Source organism: Pan paniscus, chromosome 6, assembly GCF_029289425.2.
Source record: "Pan paniscus chromosome 6, NHGRI_mPanPan1-v2.0_pri, whole genome shotgun sequence".
Taxonomy (NCBI): Eukaryota; Metazoa; Chordata; class Mammalia; order Primates; family Hominidae; genus Pan; species Pan paniscus.
In genome coordinates, this window is record NC_073255.2 from 16471559 (window position 1) to 16489537 (window position 17979).

The 17979-nt window shown below is 34.4% G+C and overlaps 1 protein-coding gene across 1 annotated transcript in view; it reads right to left on the minus strand.

The window, feature by feature from the left end:
• Positions 1-17979, minus strand: part of THSD7A (thrombospondin type 1 domain containing 7A) — a 474918-nt gene that overhangs the window by 271447 nt on the left and 185492 nt on the right. Inside the window, exon 2 of the mRNA XM_003824998.6 lies at positions 7594-8425. Coding sequence (XP_003825046.5) covers positions 7594-8425 — 832 coding nt within the window. The remainder of the gene's footprint in view (positions 1-7593; positions 8426-17979) is intronic.

A 17979-nucleotide genomic window follows, 5' to 3' on the forward strand; every position in this document is an offset into this window, starting at 1 on the left:
TGTTGTTATCTGCATGCACTTTCTCTCTCTCTCTGTAGACAAAACATAGCACCTCTAATATTTTATTGTTTCTTTTGTGACATTATTTCTATAATAAAATGTAGATCCTTGAGATTATGATCTTTGTTTTGTCTTTTTGTCTGAATATTCTAGTGCCCAGAATGTCTTGATGCCTTTAGTTTTGTGGAATGAAAAGGTAAATAAGTAAATAAATGCATAGTGAATTAATTAGTCGATGAGTAAACTAACAATGACATAGAAGCAGTTCTCTGGTTCTGACACCGTACTTTAACATAGCTATTATTTATCAATCAGGGCCAGCAGAAAACAATGTAAACTCACAGGGGTTAATTCAGAAAAGTTCGTAAAAGGATTATTAACAAAATTGTAGGCATCGAGGAGTGGTATAGCATCTTGCAGCTATTAACTATAGGAAGATTATTACCCTATGGCGATAAAGGAATCAAGGGAAAGGATTTTACTAGAATCTGAGGTAGACCTAGAGCTGGGGAGAGGACTGCTGGACAGAGGCAGGAGCCTTTGCTAGAGAAATTCAGCCAGGAACAGACAGGAATAGTCTCTCTTCCCACCATCTGATATACTGCTGCTTTCTCCCATTGGTAGAATCCAATGAGAAAGAAGGCTCAGAAGCCTATGAATACACTGCTCAGAGGTCAGCATCCGGACACACGAGCAGGATGGGGAAGAGGTGATAGTGGACCTCTAAGGTCAAACATAATATACTGCCTGGTCAGCTCGACATTTTGAGAAAACTAAAATGTCCTTTTTAGCCATCTACCATCTACCAAAGAATATGGGCATACTGACTCTGTTTAGTCAGGTGTGGCCAACAGGCAGCCGAGGCAAGCTTGCGAGACGTGATGATGAGTATCTGGCGGGCAACTCGACGCTTTGGATATAACAGAAAGTTTTAAGATCTAAAAGCCTGCTATTTAGAAGTAGTAATTTTATAAATGGATTCTGAACAAACTAAAAGGAGTGTTACTTTAAATAGTGGGCAATTTTCTCCTTTCTCTTTGGTAAGGTTAGGATTAGATTTGCAATTTTACTGATTCACAAAGTCGTAGCGTGGGGATGGGCCCTCAGGAACCATATAGCTCATCAACTGAGTGATAACCTTGCAGTTACTCCCACGACTGCGGAGAGCTGCCTTAGTCTATAGGCACTGCATAGAAATTCACCCTGATGTTTCAGTATGAACTGATCTGTAGGCCATGTTGAAAATTAATTAACTCTCTGCCAAGAAAGATATATAGGATTTTATGTCTGCAATTTTAGGTATGGTGTTTGTTCGGGGTTCATTAGAATCACAAAAGTTGAAAGGCTTTTAGAGATTTATTTTTAGGCTCTCTCCCTCTCTACCTCATCATTGCCTATCCCAGAACACGTAGGGTTTACAGATGAGAAAGCTGGGTCCCAGAAAGTGTAAATGACTTGTTCAATACTCTGTAGCCATGAATGCATAGGTTTACTATTCTTATTTATTATTTATTTATCCCAATTATCAATTACTGAAATTCCATTCTTGTTGATTCAGCCAGCTTCACAACTGTTATAAAGCAAATGCTTTATATTCAAGTTTGATATCACCATTCTGGAAAGCAATCCTAAAACAGAAGTTTGGAGTAATTAACAACTAGTATTCTAAGGTAAAACAAGAACCAGGCAAAAAGAGATAAGCTGTGTTGAGAAAAAATACAATTTTCTGCTCAACAGTTTTAAATTTGAAGATGAGAGGGGATGCCAGAAAGTCTGGGCCTGGAAAACAAAAATCAGAAATCCACTTTAAGAAGTATTATTCATTACTATCTGAAATGCTAAGGCTGAATTTATATAAAGACTTAAAATGAAAAATGAATTTGGTAACAGAAATGAGATAAAAATACTCCAAGATGTTAATATTTCTAGAGGTTATTATATTATTCACCCCTTCATGTTTTACCCAGTTATGTTTATCCCATGTATTTGTGCCTGAAGTATCTGCTTTATGGAGTTATCTAGAAGCTGGATAGTTCTACTTTTCTTGGCTTAGCCAACAGAAATCTGTTTTAAATCCTAAATCTGTCTTATTCCCTCAGGAATTCACTGGGTTGAATTTCCCACACTTTTTGGAAATGCTTCTCCTGGAATTATAATTACCATTAATTGCTCTTGTCAGACAATTCGACAAAACAAGATAGGTTCAAATGGAAGATATTTTCAAAAGTTGGCACTACATCCATTAAATGTTTCTAGTATTACTTAGAGCAGATTTCATCCTTGTTCCTTGCTCTTCAATACGCAGATTTGGTTCTTCATTTGAGGAGAAGGTGAGCTGCATCAGGTAGAGCATTCCAGAGGTGAGGATGCAATGGCAGTCACAGGCTATGCTTGTTGCAGTCTGGAGATGGCTGCCTCCTCTCCCTACTCCTCCTCCATTCTACCTTTGACAGCTTACCTCAGCCAGAAGACCAGAAAATAACATTTCTGCTTAATTTCTCCAACAGCTACACTTCTGTGATTCTGGGGTGGGGAACTGGCTCTTAAGGGACCTTCCCCAGATTCCCTGTGTCTTGCCCTTCCCCCCACCAGATTGGGATAATCCAATAAGAAGAGCCTTGGATAAACCTTTATGGATTGTGCCACTGGGTGCTTTAGAGGGTCTCCTTCATGCTTCAGATTCTAGCTTCCTCTGTCTCTGAGGCACAGATTTATCATATAGACACTTCGTTTTTTCAGTTTTCCATTTTCCTTTTTTTGTTTTTAAACTGTAGATTATTTCCTTGATTGGGGTTACTGGGTTATTTCAAGGCAGGGGAGTGGAGTAAAATTGCCTTTACTTCATCATGTTTAATTCCAAATCACATACCTTATGTGGTAATAACTGCATGATTTTGTCTATGTCAAGCGAAAAAAATAATAACAAATTTAAATATGTTAATAGGTTTTATCTGCAATTCTGGAATTTGGCAACACTTCATTCCACAAGTTGGAATAAATATTCCCATGAGCTGAGCAGAGGAGGTTGATTTTATAGATAGTAAAGGGCTGAGGAAAGCAGAACAGAAAACAAAACGTGGATTGGTCATTTCAAAGTTACTTTTCTGTAAAGGTTACAGCAGAAAAAAAACAAAAACAAAAACAAACAAAAAGTCCTTATCGTGTCTGCTAGGATTGGCGTGTTTGGGGATTTGGCTATTCCCTCTCTCTCCCCTGATTTCTCAGAAGGCAGATAAAGAACTTATTTTCAGTTTGGTGACTGGAACTTTTAGATAAGCAACACCATTTTGGTTTGGTCTGTTGGGCCTGGTGCAGGACGAGGAGGCTCAATCCTGACCCATGGCCTCCTATAAATTTTATTTAACACTCATAAGAGTTAGTACAGCAGCCTGAGACTCCTATCCTTAGAAAGGCCTGCTTGGAGGGTTTGCCCTTGGCTGGGATCTGGGAACTTAATTGGTAAACAGTTCCTTACATTGATATAAAATTTCTGTAAATGAAGAGTGGCTGTGCCTGATCTGTTTGTATAAATATAATTTATTATATTACTTGTTATCGTTATTACCATAGAGTATAATGCACTTAATTATCTTGTGAAGTTAGCCTTTCCTCTCTCTTTATTTTTCAGTATTTTCCTGTCTAATACATCTATTTTTCCCTTATAAATTTCACAGTAACAATGTACAGTTGGTATATTTACTAAATATTCTAGACAAGCACAGCTACATCCTTTTCTATTTTTCCAAGTCTAGTGTTAAGTGCAGAACTTTTATAGTTAAGCGTATTTACAGATTTGTTTTAAGTTTTCCTTTTGCAAATGAGATATTTTAATATTTTTCCCCATTATAATATTTAATTTTTTAAGCATCTAGGGAATATATTGATTTTTGGATATTATATTTGTGTACATCAACCTGATTGATTTTTTTATTGTTTATATTTTCAATTGATTAGCTGGAGTATTCCAGAATTATCGTAACATCTGAGGGAAAAGGTCTTATTTTTACCACTTGCTTTCTAATTTTCATTTCCTTCTCTTTTCAGGTACATTGACTGGTACTTAGAATGAAAAGGTCTTATCATTACAGATAATCTGCTGTCCTGTCTTATTTTTTACTTTAAAGAGAATGCTTCTAATGTTTCACAATTGAGCACCGTCCCAGCTTTCAGTCTGATGTCTCTTCACCTATCTCTCTCCATAAAAGTTGATCTATATTAGTTCTCCCATTAGGTCATTATTTCAACTTCTTCTTGCAGAATATTAGTCTTGTACAATTTCGATGTGTGAATCAAGGTCTTCTTTTAATTTCAGGAAAGTCTTATCCTTGTATTTTGTTGTGTTTTCTGTTTTAATTTTTCTGGTTCTATCTTCAGGAACATCAGCGTTTCATATAGTAATGTCCTTTGTTTGCATATCCATTATCTCTTTTAAAAATTAGTTTATTTGATGTTCTCAAACTGTTCTCTATGTCATTGACTCTTTTTACCACCAAATATTTTTCCATTTTTTATTGCTTCTAATGTGAATTGCATTTCTGTTCTTATTTTATAATTCTCCTCCATTTCTTTTTTGAGCTCTAACAGATCACTTTTAAACTCATTCTGTTTTTAAATTCTTTCTGTTTTGGATTCAGAAAACCATATCTCCTTTAACATCTTTGGTTTCTTGGAGAAACACTTGGTATACTTTCATACCATCTCTTGGTCCTGCTAAGATTTCACCCAGCCTGGCTGGAAGTCACTGGTTTACAGGGAAGTTTCCTGTGTCCTAGTGTATGTGTAGTGATTTAGAATTCTCTTCCACTAGTTGTCAAAACTTTAATCCCTCAGTCTGTCAAACTGATAGTCTTTTGTTGGCAATAATAGCATAGTGGGCTTCCTGCCTATTATGCTATTCTGATTTCAAGCAGAACTCAAGTATGCTTCAGCAGCCCTTTTCATTGACACAGACCATGTCATACTAAGGAAGTGTCATTGGCTTGTCCCCTCAGAAAGTTCAGGCTACTCTTATAGATTCTGAGTGTTCATGAAAGCTGTAACAAATAATGCCCTTCTAAGTGTCCTCCCTAAGTTGTGTCTAATTTTACCACATTAGCCAAATTTCTGTATCAACTGTGGTTTGGGACTGTAACCGTTTCCTGCTGTCAGAATAGAGTTTCATTTGTGTTTTTCATTCTTATTGATTTTGGTCTATTGGAAAGTGGAAAGCAGGGCAGATCCATCATTGTTAACTTAAACATTTGAGCAGTAATTCTAAAATTATTTTTGTCTATGATCTACCTCCCCAGATTCTTGGTTTTATTTAGTTAAACTTATGCAGTTACTATAATATAATTTTTAGCCATATTAAATTATTTTTATTCTCCTACATGGTAAAATTGTTTCTGGATTTAATAGAAGCTAAAACATTTTAAATTTGATCACTAAGTTCTTGATTTGTGGCCCTGTGCTTTGGTGATGTCATTGATTCACTCTTCACTTTATTGGCTTCACTGATATCATGGTATAATATCTGAGCAAAACATGGGTCAAAATATCTGATTTTTGGCTCTTCTTCTCTAGGACTTTCTTGATCACACATGATAATTCATATATAAAAGAAATATTCACAGCCAATATATTTAACATAAAGTTTAACCTATACTGTAATAAGTCAGAAAATATATGCAACTATCAATTTACTGGAAGTTATATATGGTATTTCTAATGGGATACAAGTTCCTGACAAATAAACTCTGCAGTTTTAAATATGTTTGTTTAATTCAAACAACTGGATGAGAATATTAGGCTCTATGCAATGGTAGCTACTAACCTAATTACACTTTTAATTGAGTAGTCAACATTAAATTAAATGTCTACAGCATGCTAACCCAGTGATAGCAGGAAACAACTCAACTTGTCTTGGAGACTCATTCAATTATTTGATGTCAGCCAAGTAACTAATATAACTGTAATATACTTCAGGAAAAGAGATAAGAAAATCACCAGAATAAGGATAGTCAGAAAAGAACAAAATAGGAATTGACTTGAAAATATACATGATACAGAATCAGAGGTACACACACACACAGACATACACACACACACACATTTAAGGAGTTGTAGGAAACCTGGAGAATGAAGGCAGAACAACAGCCTTCATTTAAGGCCACAGGACCAGAACTAGAATGGAAAAAGGGCAAATTACTGTACAGCTGAAATAAAATGCAATCGTATCAATACAAAGAGGGGAGAGAGTAGCAAAAATTCCAAAAAACAGTAACCAGAACTCTATGATGAGAGAAAGTTATTGTCTTAGACAGACCAATCAATTTTTGTTTATCTAATTAAACTATATCCTTTTCCAAAAACACTTTAACCAGATTTCAAAATCTATGCATAGCAAAATCAGTAGACAAGAATAGATTGAAAAAAAAATCAGGTGAGAAAAAAATAAAGCTAAATAAAGCTAAAGATATGTTAATAAACAACATGCATGCCACACAGTCCTATTTAGGTTCTTAACAGAAGAAGTTAACATGCAAATATGGTCTGTTACAAGATTTCCAGAGGCCATAAGAAAAACAATCCAGCGGTTCACCAGAAGCACAGAGGTCGAAAGTTCAGGGAAATTTGTCTTATATGTTTTTTAATCAAGAGAATAGACTGTGTGATAGAGTTGATGACACTTTCAATACCATTTCTACAGTAAATCTGATATACAATTCTTACTGATGTTACTATATTTTTTTCAGTTCAATCCAAATCATAACTGCATAAACATTTCTGAAAAAGCAATTATGCAAATATCCAGATAAGCCACTCCCAGATGGTCTGGTTTATCCAAGAGCAAAATTCAAAATACCCAGAGAACATCATGTCTTTCAGATAATCCTCAATGAAAATTATTTTCACAATAAGTAAATCATACATGAGATAGTTTTTCATAATATAGTCATTATGTACCCAAAGATAATTTGTTAAATAATTTCTGTCTAGAAAATGAAGCTAATTGGTTACATGTTTCCTGAATGAGGCTACTCATGATTCAATACCCTCTACTTACCTTATTTTTGGCTGGTTGCTGTTTCCTTCTCTGGAGGGAGTTATTCCATTATATACAATGTGCAAGAAAATTATTCTTAGGTATAGCTCCCTGGGTTGTTGTTTAGAGCAGATTTTGTTTATAGCGTAATTCTGAAAATGCTGTCTTGGAGAGATTACAACTATGCCTTTTTCTATTAGCTCACTAAAATAAGTATCTGAATTTAAAATCCCAATATTTCAGCCCCTAAGCAATTTTTTTTTTCTATTATAGGGAAACGACACTGTCTACACATAGAGAAGAAGCAGTATCTTTTCATGAAGAATTGCTCATGCTCCGGACTTTGAAAGGAAAATCAAAATAACTCAAGTAATACAGGGCCTAAATGTGGGCACAATAGAAACAACACTGACAAACTCACACAAGCTCAGAACCCTTAAATTTGGGGGTAGCTCATCCTAGGTTGTGCCCCTATGTAATCCAGAAGTTATTAGATAGTACAGGATATCTTAGGTACTCATGATTCTTGACAGACAGGCCTGTGTAGTTAACAGTAATTGAAATGTTACCTTAAATCAGCAGCTTTCCCCGTCTTGTTAATGCACATAACCTCTCTGGTCTGATATCCAATCTGGATGTCCCAATATTTGTTCTCTTGTCTGTTCTGTCTGTTTCTGTTTCTCTTTTTCTTAATAAGCTCGCGGGCTTCTGGATCCTTTACTCCTTTGCTGCGGTCCTTTTCCCGTTCTTTATTCTTCCCGCGTCTCCTTGCTTGTCTGACTTGTCGGGAGTGGGGCATTGAGCAGGTGCTCCAGGGCCCCACGTGCAGGCTGTACCTGAGCTCCTCGGCCTCGCATGGACTGGATTGGCACACCTGGAACTCCGTCAGGTTTGGACAGCCAGAGCCTCCGAACTGCGGGGGCGCCACCACATGACGCGTCCGGTGCTGGAGCCCGCTGCCGCAGGTCTTGGAGCATTCGGACCAGGCAGAAAATTCAGACACAATGCAATCTTGCTGGCAAGGAATGAGGCAAGCCTGCTCCAGGAGGGGCTTGGGCTCAAAGTACTCACAGATGATATCCTCCGCAGGAATGTCTTTGTCTTTCTGGATGCACGCTATCTCCCTCACCTGAATACCTTCTTCCCCCTTAATGCACTCAAGAGGTTTCTCGAGGCTTTTTGAAATCACAGGCTGACACTGATTCCAAGGTCCCAGTCTCCAGTCGTACAACTCTTTGTGCCAATTGCAAACTTTGAAACAATTCTGCTGGTTATTGGGTCTCTCGGCCTGCTTACAGTTAGTATGCAGTGTAGTCCATCCCTCCACATGAGCACACCACACAGCCCTCGTTTGGATGCCTCCTGGACCACATTCATCTCCCATACATCGGCCCCATGGACCTACAAAAATTATAACACAAAAATTAGCAGTGCTACTAGAAGAAAACTACAAGTTACTGCACATTCCAGAAAGACCTTTCAAGACCTAGTACGTTAACTTCCCTGAGGTGTTACAAAGTAGGTCTCTGGACACGACTGTTGGAAAGTAATGATCCTCACTAAGTATTTTTGCAAAAGGGGAACTGTGTCACAGAGTCTATATAAGGTAACTTCTGGGACAATTTCACTTTGGGTCCTTTAGGGATTACTAAAAGTTTGGTTTTGCTCATTTCCTTTGTTTTAGGTAGTTAGAAATCCTTGCTGATAAAGGACATCAGAAATTAGTCACAGTGAAAACTCATTACTCCGGCCTCACAATCATCAAATCCATTGCAGTAACTGGCAAAGAAAATGGCCCCGTGTGAAGAACTTCTCCTGCAGGCATTTCTCTTCCTGGACAGTTAACTATTTTGTGGAACTTGCTCTCTTCTTCAACATATTTTGTTTTCATAGACTATGACTGCAAGGGTCTAATAGTTGTATATCATGTGTGCCACTAGAGCTTAAAGTGTTCACTCTCTGGTTATCAAAGCTAAGAAGCAAAAATCTTCATTTACACACATTCTGCCTTTAAATTTACCAAGTTTCCCCCCCATTTCCCAAGTGAAGTATAGAGCTGGGTAAGGGAATTTAAATGTAACTAAAAGACTTTTGCAAATTTCTAATCATTGAGCGGTTATTTGGGGTCTTATTTATTTATTCATTTCTTAAACATGAACTATTTGGTATTACAGAGCTGTTTGATGTGATACTTAAATCAGTGGCTTTAATATGAAATATGGGTTTTTTTCTGTGAAATCCTTCTTAGAATAAACTTTATATTCGCATATATTATTTTTTTTCCTAAGGTAGATGATATGATTTTCAGTACTTTAATAGACAGATCCCAATTTACGAAATTGAGAATTGTATTATTTTGGAATCATAAAGAAACTTAAAGTTCATATAATTACATGATTTTCAAAAAGTATTCCATGAATTTGAGAAAGTGTTTGATGTGCCTTAAAGCCATTTTCCATCTGTTGTGTGGGAAGGTGAGGGCCAACATGTGGGGTGGGCTCTAGTGCCCCTCACACCCTTACACTACTGTCGTCCTCCCTGATTGATGCTTTTATAAGAAAAACTCTATTTGTATTATTAGTTTTATTCACATGGGGATTATGCATAAGATTATGTCTGCAAGAGGTTTCTACTGTGGAAATGTGAAACCTGCTAAAGTAGGTCAATGGATTCGCTCTACGGATGAGAAAAACAGGAAACAAGAAGGGAAAGTGATTTGCTGAGTTCAAATATTTAATGAATAACAAAACCATTCTGGATTTTAGATTCCAGTTCCAACTTTTAGTTGTATGATTTCTCTTGGACATTAGAGCTTTAGCCTCAGTTAGTTTCTTCTGTACATAACAATTGCTAGTATATGAATAAAGAAATATAAAGAATGTGCCTATCATATTTAATCTAAACATTTAATTTTGCTTAATGAGAAAGATGTTTAAAGTTTGTTGAGAATTTCCTTACAAATGGCATTATGGAGTTGTAAATAGAATAGAGACTTGCTGTAAATATTGTGCTAACTAATCATTATTGCATGAAAGTAAATATTGGATAGTTGGCATACCCATATCATTCCTTTATGAAGTTTGCATGTAAAAAATTATAAGGGATGTAAAATACTCATGCTTATTAGTGATGTAACATTCTTATAAGGGATATAAAATACTCAAGGAGACTGGGAAACAGTCTCCTTGAAGTATGAATATTGAAACTTTATGGGAGAAAGCCAGTGGGTTTGTTGCATCTGTCAAAATGCAATCCACCTAATAATATTTTAATCTTATTTTTAACTTGCCAAAGAAAAAATATATATTCACAAATCTGGTGATACTTTCTTAAAGATTTTTCTAAATACTCACTTTGGGAACCACAGAACCTAGGAAACTTCTCAAAATGAGAACCCAGTAATATGTATAAAATTTTCTAATTAATTCCACACATCCTTGGCATTTATTCCCCATCCCCACTGTGCTTGAACAAAACAGTGGTCCTTATTTTCCATCTGAACACAACATATAAAGACATATTTATATCAGACTCTCAAATTAAGAGTAAACTATATGCCATTAAGTCTGAATCTGAAAATATAAGTGTCTTATACTAAGTCAGACTCTAAATCCCAGATGTAATTTAGTTGAACTTCCTGATATATTATTTTTTTCCAGTTTTTAAAATTAATTATGAAATTAGACTGACTAATCAGATTGAGGCTACTAGTCTTTTATCCTCAGAGTGTAAACAAAGGATTTTTTATAGCAAACTTATAAGGGTGTCACTTAAAAAACATAACTGTACATTTTTAGGTAGGCAGCACTATTATTAATAGTTGTGATTGGGCCGGGCGCTGTGGCTCATGCCTGTAATCCCAGCACTTTGGGAGGCCGAGGCGGGCGGATCACAAGGTCAGGAGATCGAGACCATCCTGGCTAACACGGTGAAACCCTGTCTGTACTAAAAATACAAAAAATTAGCCAAGCGTGGTGGCGGGCGATGTAGTCCTAGCTACTCGGGAGGCTGAGGCAGGAGAATGGTGTAAACCCAGGAGGTGGAGGTTGCAGTGAGCCAAGATCGCACCACTGCACTCCAGCCTGGGCAACAGAGTGAGACTCCGTCTCAAAAATAAATAAATAAATAAAATAAAATAAAATAGATGTGATTTACTAATTAACATAAATTAATGTTTTATTATAGAAATCTGAGTACACAAAATGTGAATTGACTTCAAGTCTATATGTTATTGCTAAGGAAAACATACATACTGAAAATAACTTTTTTCCCTAAAACAACTATGAAACAGAACTATGCTACACTAGTCAACTCTTAAGTCTGAAAATTACCTTAGACAAGATAAGGACTGGTGAAGATATCAAACTCTTACAAACCAAATTTTAGCAAAAAATCTTGGCTTACTTCTAAGTTCATTCTAAAATAAAAGTAGATGGTTGCTTTGAAAATGATTCATCATTTACTGACATCAAATTATGGAGAGCTCCCTTTTTACACACTTCCAGAGTACCATATATGTTTCTCACATAATGTTTAAATGTTAGTCACACTTTCGGTTAGTAGAATCAGTAATTTTTTCAAATATTTAATATCTGTTTATCACATTAGACTGACTCTATAGCCCCTTGAGGACAGGCCCTTGTCTGCCGCCTGCAACAGTTTTAGACAGTACACATAGAACAAGTTCAGTAATATTTATTGAATGAATGAATAAAATCAGAAACCAAATCAAGAAAATACTTCCAATCAATTTATGATTCAACAGATGCCATTTGCATAATTAATTGTGGATAAAGACAAAATGTGCTTTTCCTTTAAGCCATTGCAGTATATCATTGATTATCTAGAGATTTTTGATTTTTATCTAGCTATTGAAAACACAAGCAGATACTAGTGACATAACTTAAAAATACAAATCTATATTTAATTACAATCAGAACCGCAGTGTAATCTTGAGAACCTCTAATTTTTCCATGTTACCTGTTGTAGTAATATTACATATATTTTGGATAACTAAATATGCACAATGTTTTTCTGAAATTAGCATTGTCTTGGAGGCAGATTTCAGATGATCACGGGTGTCAACTATAGTATTTCTTACTAGAATATTCTCTTGTCTTCAGAGCTAGTTAAAAGCATATATTTCTACAATGATTTTCAGCTACATATAAAAATATAATATTTTATTTCTACTCAAGATGTACAAATGCCTTAAGAAATAAAAGAAAACAGCCCATATAAAAGTTTAACAATACTGGCATCTTATTTATAACACCATGAATCAAATGTTCTTTTCCCACTTTATAAAAAATAAAAAGGCGCTCCCTAAAGGGGTTGAGGAGTATATCTTCATTCTTTAGTTTTGAGAAACTAAATTTTCTCAACCAAGAACATTTCTAATCACCTAGTTCTTTATTGATTTTTCACAATGTTGATCCCACTACAGAGGGTGGTTAGTCAATGAAAATAGTTTTTTGATCACTTAATTTAAAATTACCATTTGACATATAGAAATATTGACAAGTGTTATTTCAAATTCAGAATTCACTATATAAGTAAGATAGTTCTTACTTTGATGTTCCTCATTGGATACCAGGAACATCACATACGTGTGTGTGTATACATTTTACATATGCTTAATTAGCTAATTATATTTGTAAAAGCTTTGCACTTCTGCTAATTTAATGGAATAACCTGTTACATTCCATGGTTTGAACATGTCTTTTAATTTCCATGGCTTACTTTTGGATAAATTGCTTCAATAATTTTGTTTAGAAGGGAGAGAAGCTAGTTTATAGATCTTAATATCCCAGGCATTATATTTTTGATGTCAGTGCCAGTGGGAATAAAGAGATTGAATTCAAGAATACTATTATATATAGATAAGGCACAAGAGTTTCTAAAGTTTGCTTAGATAACTAAGAAAAGCATATGTTATAAATATAAACATATTCCAATTCCCATTTCAATAATATTCCCACAGATTTTTATTAACCAGCTACTCACAGATAACACTGTGGGATTTATCTTACTCCAAGTATATTTACATTGAGAACCAGCAGATAACATATCCTGAGAAAACTTCATGGAGATATATAAAAAGATCTACTGAGGCTAAAGGAAAACAACAAAATGCATGAAGGCACCAGTGAAAGCAGAGGTGGAAGTATAGTCATGATTGAACCTAAAATAAAATAAAATAAAATAAATAAACCCATCATCCACCTTGTAGGCTTTAACTGCCCTTATCTTTTCATTGCACCTTGGGTATCGCATGTGTGTCCAATTAACCAACCTCTTGAAAGATCAGATCTTCCCCACAGTACACACGATGAAGGGCTGTCTACTTCTTCCCTCCAACCAGTCTTGACACAAGTACACATTGAAAAGAGACCAAATTGAATAGAAAAAGGACCACATTCAATAGAAAAGGGACCACATCTAAAACTCCTCTTGAAAACTGAGAATTGTTAACCCAATTAACTACCAAGTTTCAAGGGGTGCAAATGTTTTAAAGTACAATTTGAAAACACAATATGCAAACTCTATCAAGGAAAATATGAAATCCTCTACCAATTACAATGTGACAGTGTGCAGCAAATGTCTCTGTGTAAATGTTAAAATTCAGCTCTGCATCCTACATTACTAAGAGTGGGAGGTAGGGGTGGTAGAAAATCTGGGGGAGTGGTGTTTGGTTTTTGAAAAGAACAGTAAGAATTATCATTGGTTCAAAAATTGCTTCTTTTATTGTTTTGTTCATGATTATTTAGAAGGAATTTGGAATCTGATTGAGCAAAATAAAGGACAGGCAGCTTTCCATTTAAGGCTATGGGTAATATCCCCCTGTGAATGAAAATGTATTCCTGCATACAGATTTGTAGGATGGTGTTTACTCGGTATCATACAAAGCACTTCTACAATGTGGGTCAATAAATATGTGCAGAACACTTAGCTTGACAGATTTTATGTAAATCCAGAAAGAAACACTGGATGTCTTATTTCACTAAAAGGAAATTAAAGCAACTGTTTTATATGCCCAAAACTTGTGTGTAATTGATAGACTCACAATACAAATATTTTCACTTGGAATCAATGTAAAATTATGCAAAATTGCGATAAAAACTTTAAATGAATGCTACTTGGCTTAGTTTTCCTTAGGCTAGTGCTTTAAGTATAATTCTGCACTAACTTTAACAAAATGTTGATAAAATAATGAATTTATTTTTATTCCTGCTAAAGAGGATTTTATAATGTGCCTATTCTCTTGATGTCGTTCAAAACTGTCTCTTTATTTCAGTCTACAAAAGACAGCCATCTAAATTTAAAATTACTCTTTCCCCACCATATTCTACATTGACTTCTCTAAGACTACTTTTTATATGTCAAGGGCATGAGAACAATAAAAGGTTGAGTCTATAAAAGGCCACATTATTGACAGGTGGCCAGCAACTCTTCCAAAGAGCCTTATAAAAGATAAACACCATAAAAGGAGCATGAGAAATTATGCGAACTACTTTTTGTGCTTGTTTGCTATAAAACTCTCAGATGAGCCAGTTTCTTGTTTGACTAAATATGTTTGCATCCTTCAAATGAGATAGTGTGTTTTCCCCTTCTGGATTTGGTTATGGAACAGCATGTCCTACTTTACTAAGATCAAGGAGTACATAAACAGCTTAGTAATATACTAAATTCTGTCTCTTGAATGCTACAGAACATCTTATTTTAAAATTTTCAATTAACAAAATTAAAACAAAATTTCTATTTGTTTTTACTCAACCAAATCCCTGTAAAAAGATTAGAAATTACTGTTAAATAATAGGAAAGAAAAATTCCTTATAAATTCCATAAACTAAAGATAACTAATCCTAGTCATCATATTTTGCTGTCCTTCTACTAGGCAATTAAAATATAAATTTATTTAAAACTAAATTTTGGATTGTGCTACCAATTAATTGTTCTATAATTTGCTTTTTTACTTCATAATGTGCTATAATTCCATTTCAACAGATACACCACACGCACGTGCGTGCACACACACACACACACAGATTGAACCTTCTATACTGTTATTTAATCTCCTTTGTTCTTCATATTTTCACATTTAGATCTATACTATGTTTGCGTAGTGCTTTGTTCTATCGATTTACCATGATTTTTCTAACTGATGTTCTATCGGTGGATGTTTAGGTCTTTCCTGATTATTTCCAATATTATAAAGAATGCTATAATGAACCTCCATTGCTATACATCAGTCAGATAATTTGGTGAAAGGCTTTTGCACACTTTCAAGCTTTTGATACATGTAGTATTGCAAAAGTGCCCACCAAAATGTACCAGTTTGGCCTTCCACCAGCAATTCCTGAGCACATTTCCCTCAGCCTCTAATATTTGCAGATTGCTGTTCCTCCAAGTCTGAGCTCCTATTGGAGAAATCCTGTGTGCTTATTTTCTTGGAGGGTTCATCCTTTGACTAAAAAAAAAAAAGTCTTAATTCCCTTACCTTCATTCTTTTGTGTATTGTGGTTTCCAGAAAGACATCAAAGCTTATGAAGAATTCACAATATCCTTCCCTGTTTTTCAGCATCGAAACATCTTTTTGCTTATTTTCTACTCGTTTGGTCATTTCAAAGGATTTTATTGCCATAGGTAGAAGCAAACATGTGGTCTTAAATGTCCATCTTAAAATAGTCCCAAAGACTGGTATCTGAATGCCTAGAATACTGTCCCATTCAAAATTATACTAATTGAATTGATTTAATTATAAATATATGCTCTTCCTGGTAGATCCCTTTGTATAGATTTTTGAATATACAAAAATAAATTTTGAATGTTTTTCATCTAAACTAGATTTAAATTTCTTTCAAAGGAAAAATAAGAGGAGAGTTTGTAGCTTCTTTGACTTGAGTTTTAATTTAATTTTAATTTAAAACATAACTCTCAAATGACAAATCAGTTTGGTGGATAAGGAGAGATCACTGTAGATGTCAAGCTGAGCTTTCACCTTCAATAAGTAATTAAACTTTAATAAGAAATTATATAAGAATGTCAAATTACATGTACAAAATTAGAACAGGCTGTTTAAATCTGATGAGAAAATGAATGAGGAATCAGTGAGTAGTATAGCTGATTTTACAATGCTAAACACAATAATCTATTTTTAGGATCTATTATACTAAATATTCCTTTAAAATTACTTAACCTCTTTGCGTTCTGGTTTCCTCATTTTAAAAATACGATATGAACCCTATCCTTAGCTCCTATCCTCTCATAACACTACCTGACCCATAAGCTAAGTACCAATAGTATGAGGAATGTTTGTGATAAAGTTGTGAATTGCCTTTCTTTTACACAAAAAGATTCACATTTTCATGTGACAGTATTTTAAAGTCTTCATGTATCAGTGACAACTTCCTTAGGTTACACTCCATTAAAGTGGAAGCCTGAGTCAAAGCATTTGACAATTTTAAGGTTTTAAAATACATGTTGCCCAATTGATTTTTCAAAGAAACGTGTAGAAATCTACATTCTATCACTACACTTTGATCAGCATTGGTTATTATAATATTTTCTTTTGTTAATTTGATGAATATGCCCAAATCCACTGTTATTTTAGTTAAATCTTCATTTCATATGACTTTTAACATAATAATTTCCTCTCCTGTAAATTATTTATTTAATTGGTTTCTATATTTTCCAGCATTCTCATGGATGTTTTTTCTCAATATATTTATTTGAGATACTAACATTTTCTCTGACCATTAAAATGTATTTCCCATCAGTGTTTTGTGTTATTTTGTGTATATTTTCTGTTTTTGATAGGCAGACTTTCACTAAAACAACAGTATATTTCTTTCATTGAGTTTTAAGGCTGAAATATATTTTTAAATACAGAGATTAATAAGTACACATATATTAAAAGTTTAATCTTCTTATAGATTTATTTTATTTAAATATGTTAAATGCATCAGAAGTTTATTTCAAGTTTGTTATAAGGCAAACTTCTGACTATTTTTTCTACACAGTTAGACAATTTTACCAGGAATGCACATACTTATGATTTAAAGGTACCTTTCAAACAGCCTCAAAAGATGACAATAAGAGGTGTATTAAATACCACATCCCTAGATTACATTGCTATATTGTATTTTATTGCTATGTTTTATTTCATATTTGTATAGTACAGTGTGTTTTCACCTATATGATCTCATTTGATCTTTACATCAAGCAGTAGATATAAAAAATAAACAAGATTAATTTTGTTACTCTGTCCAGTAGTTCAATCTCTGTAAATCTGAAGAAAATATAAAGCCATCAACCACTCAAATATTTCTGTGGTTTCTTTGGATGCAGTTAAACACCCCCAAAAAAGTAGTTATATAAACTGTATTTGAGCAATTCAGTTAGAGAATTTATGGTGCTATAATGAAAAGTTCCCAATTTTTCAGTAAAGTCTCATGCAAATAAGGGGATGCAAAAACAATTTCTTAGAGAAAATTCTTCTTCAAGTTAACAGATTCCTAAGTCAATGTTTCCCTTTCAAGTTCATAAACTCAGAAGAATTTGAGAGTGTTAGAATCTTGATTTCAAAATAACAAAATGTGGTACTAATAGCCTCAATATCTATTAAAATTTTAAAAAGATCTATTTGAACAGTTGCACTGCCAATCTACAAAACAACATAAACTTCCTCCTTACCCCACTTCCCAAATAATTACAACAACCAAAAAACAGAAAGCAAACTTGAGAGTTATATAGGATTTCAGTATAAATGTGATTGGCAGCAGAGTATTTATGAAATAAGAATAGAAATTGTTGATCATAACAAACATATAATCTCAATGGATTTGAAGACATGACAAGTCTTCAGAGGCTGCTTTAGAGAATGGATTGAAGGTAGCAACTAGCAAATCTAGTAAATGCATATGTTTGTGAGTGTTTAAAATAGGTTGTCTTAA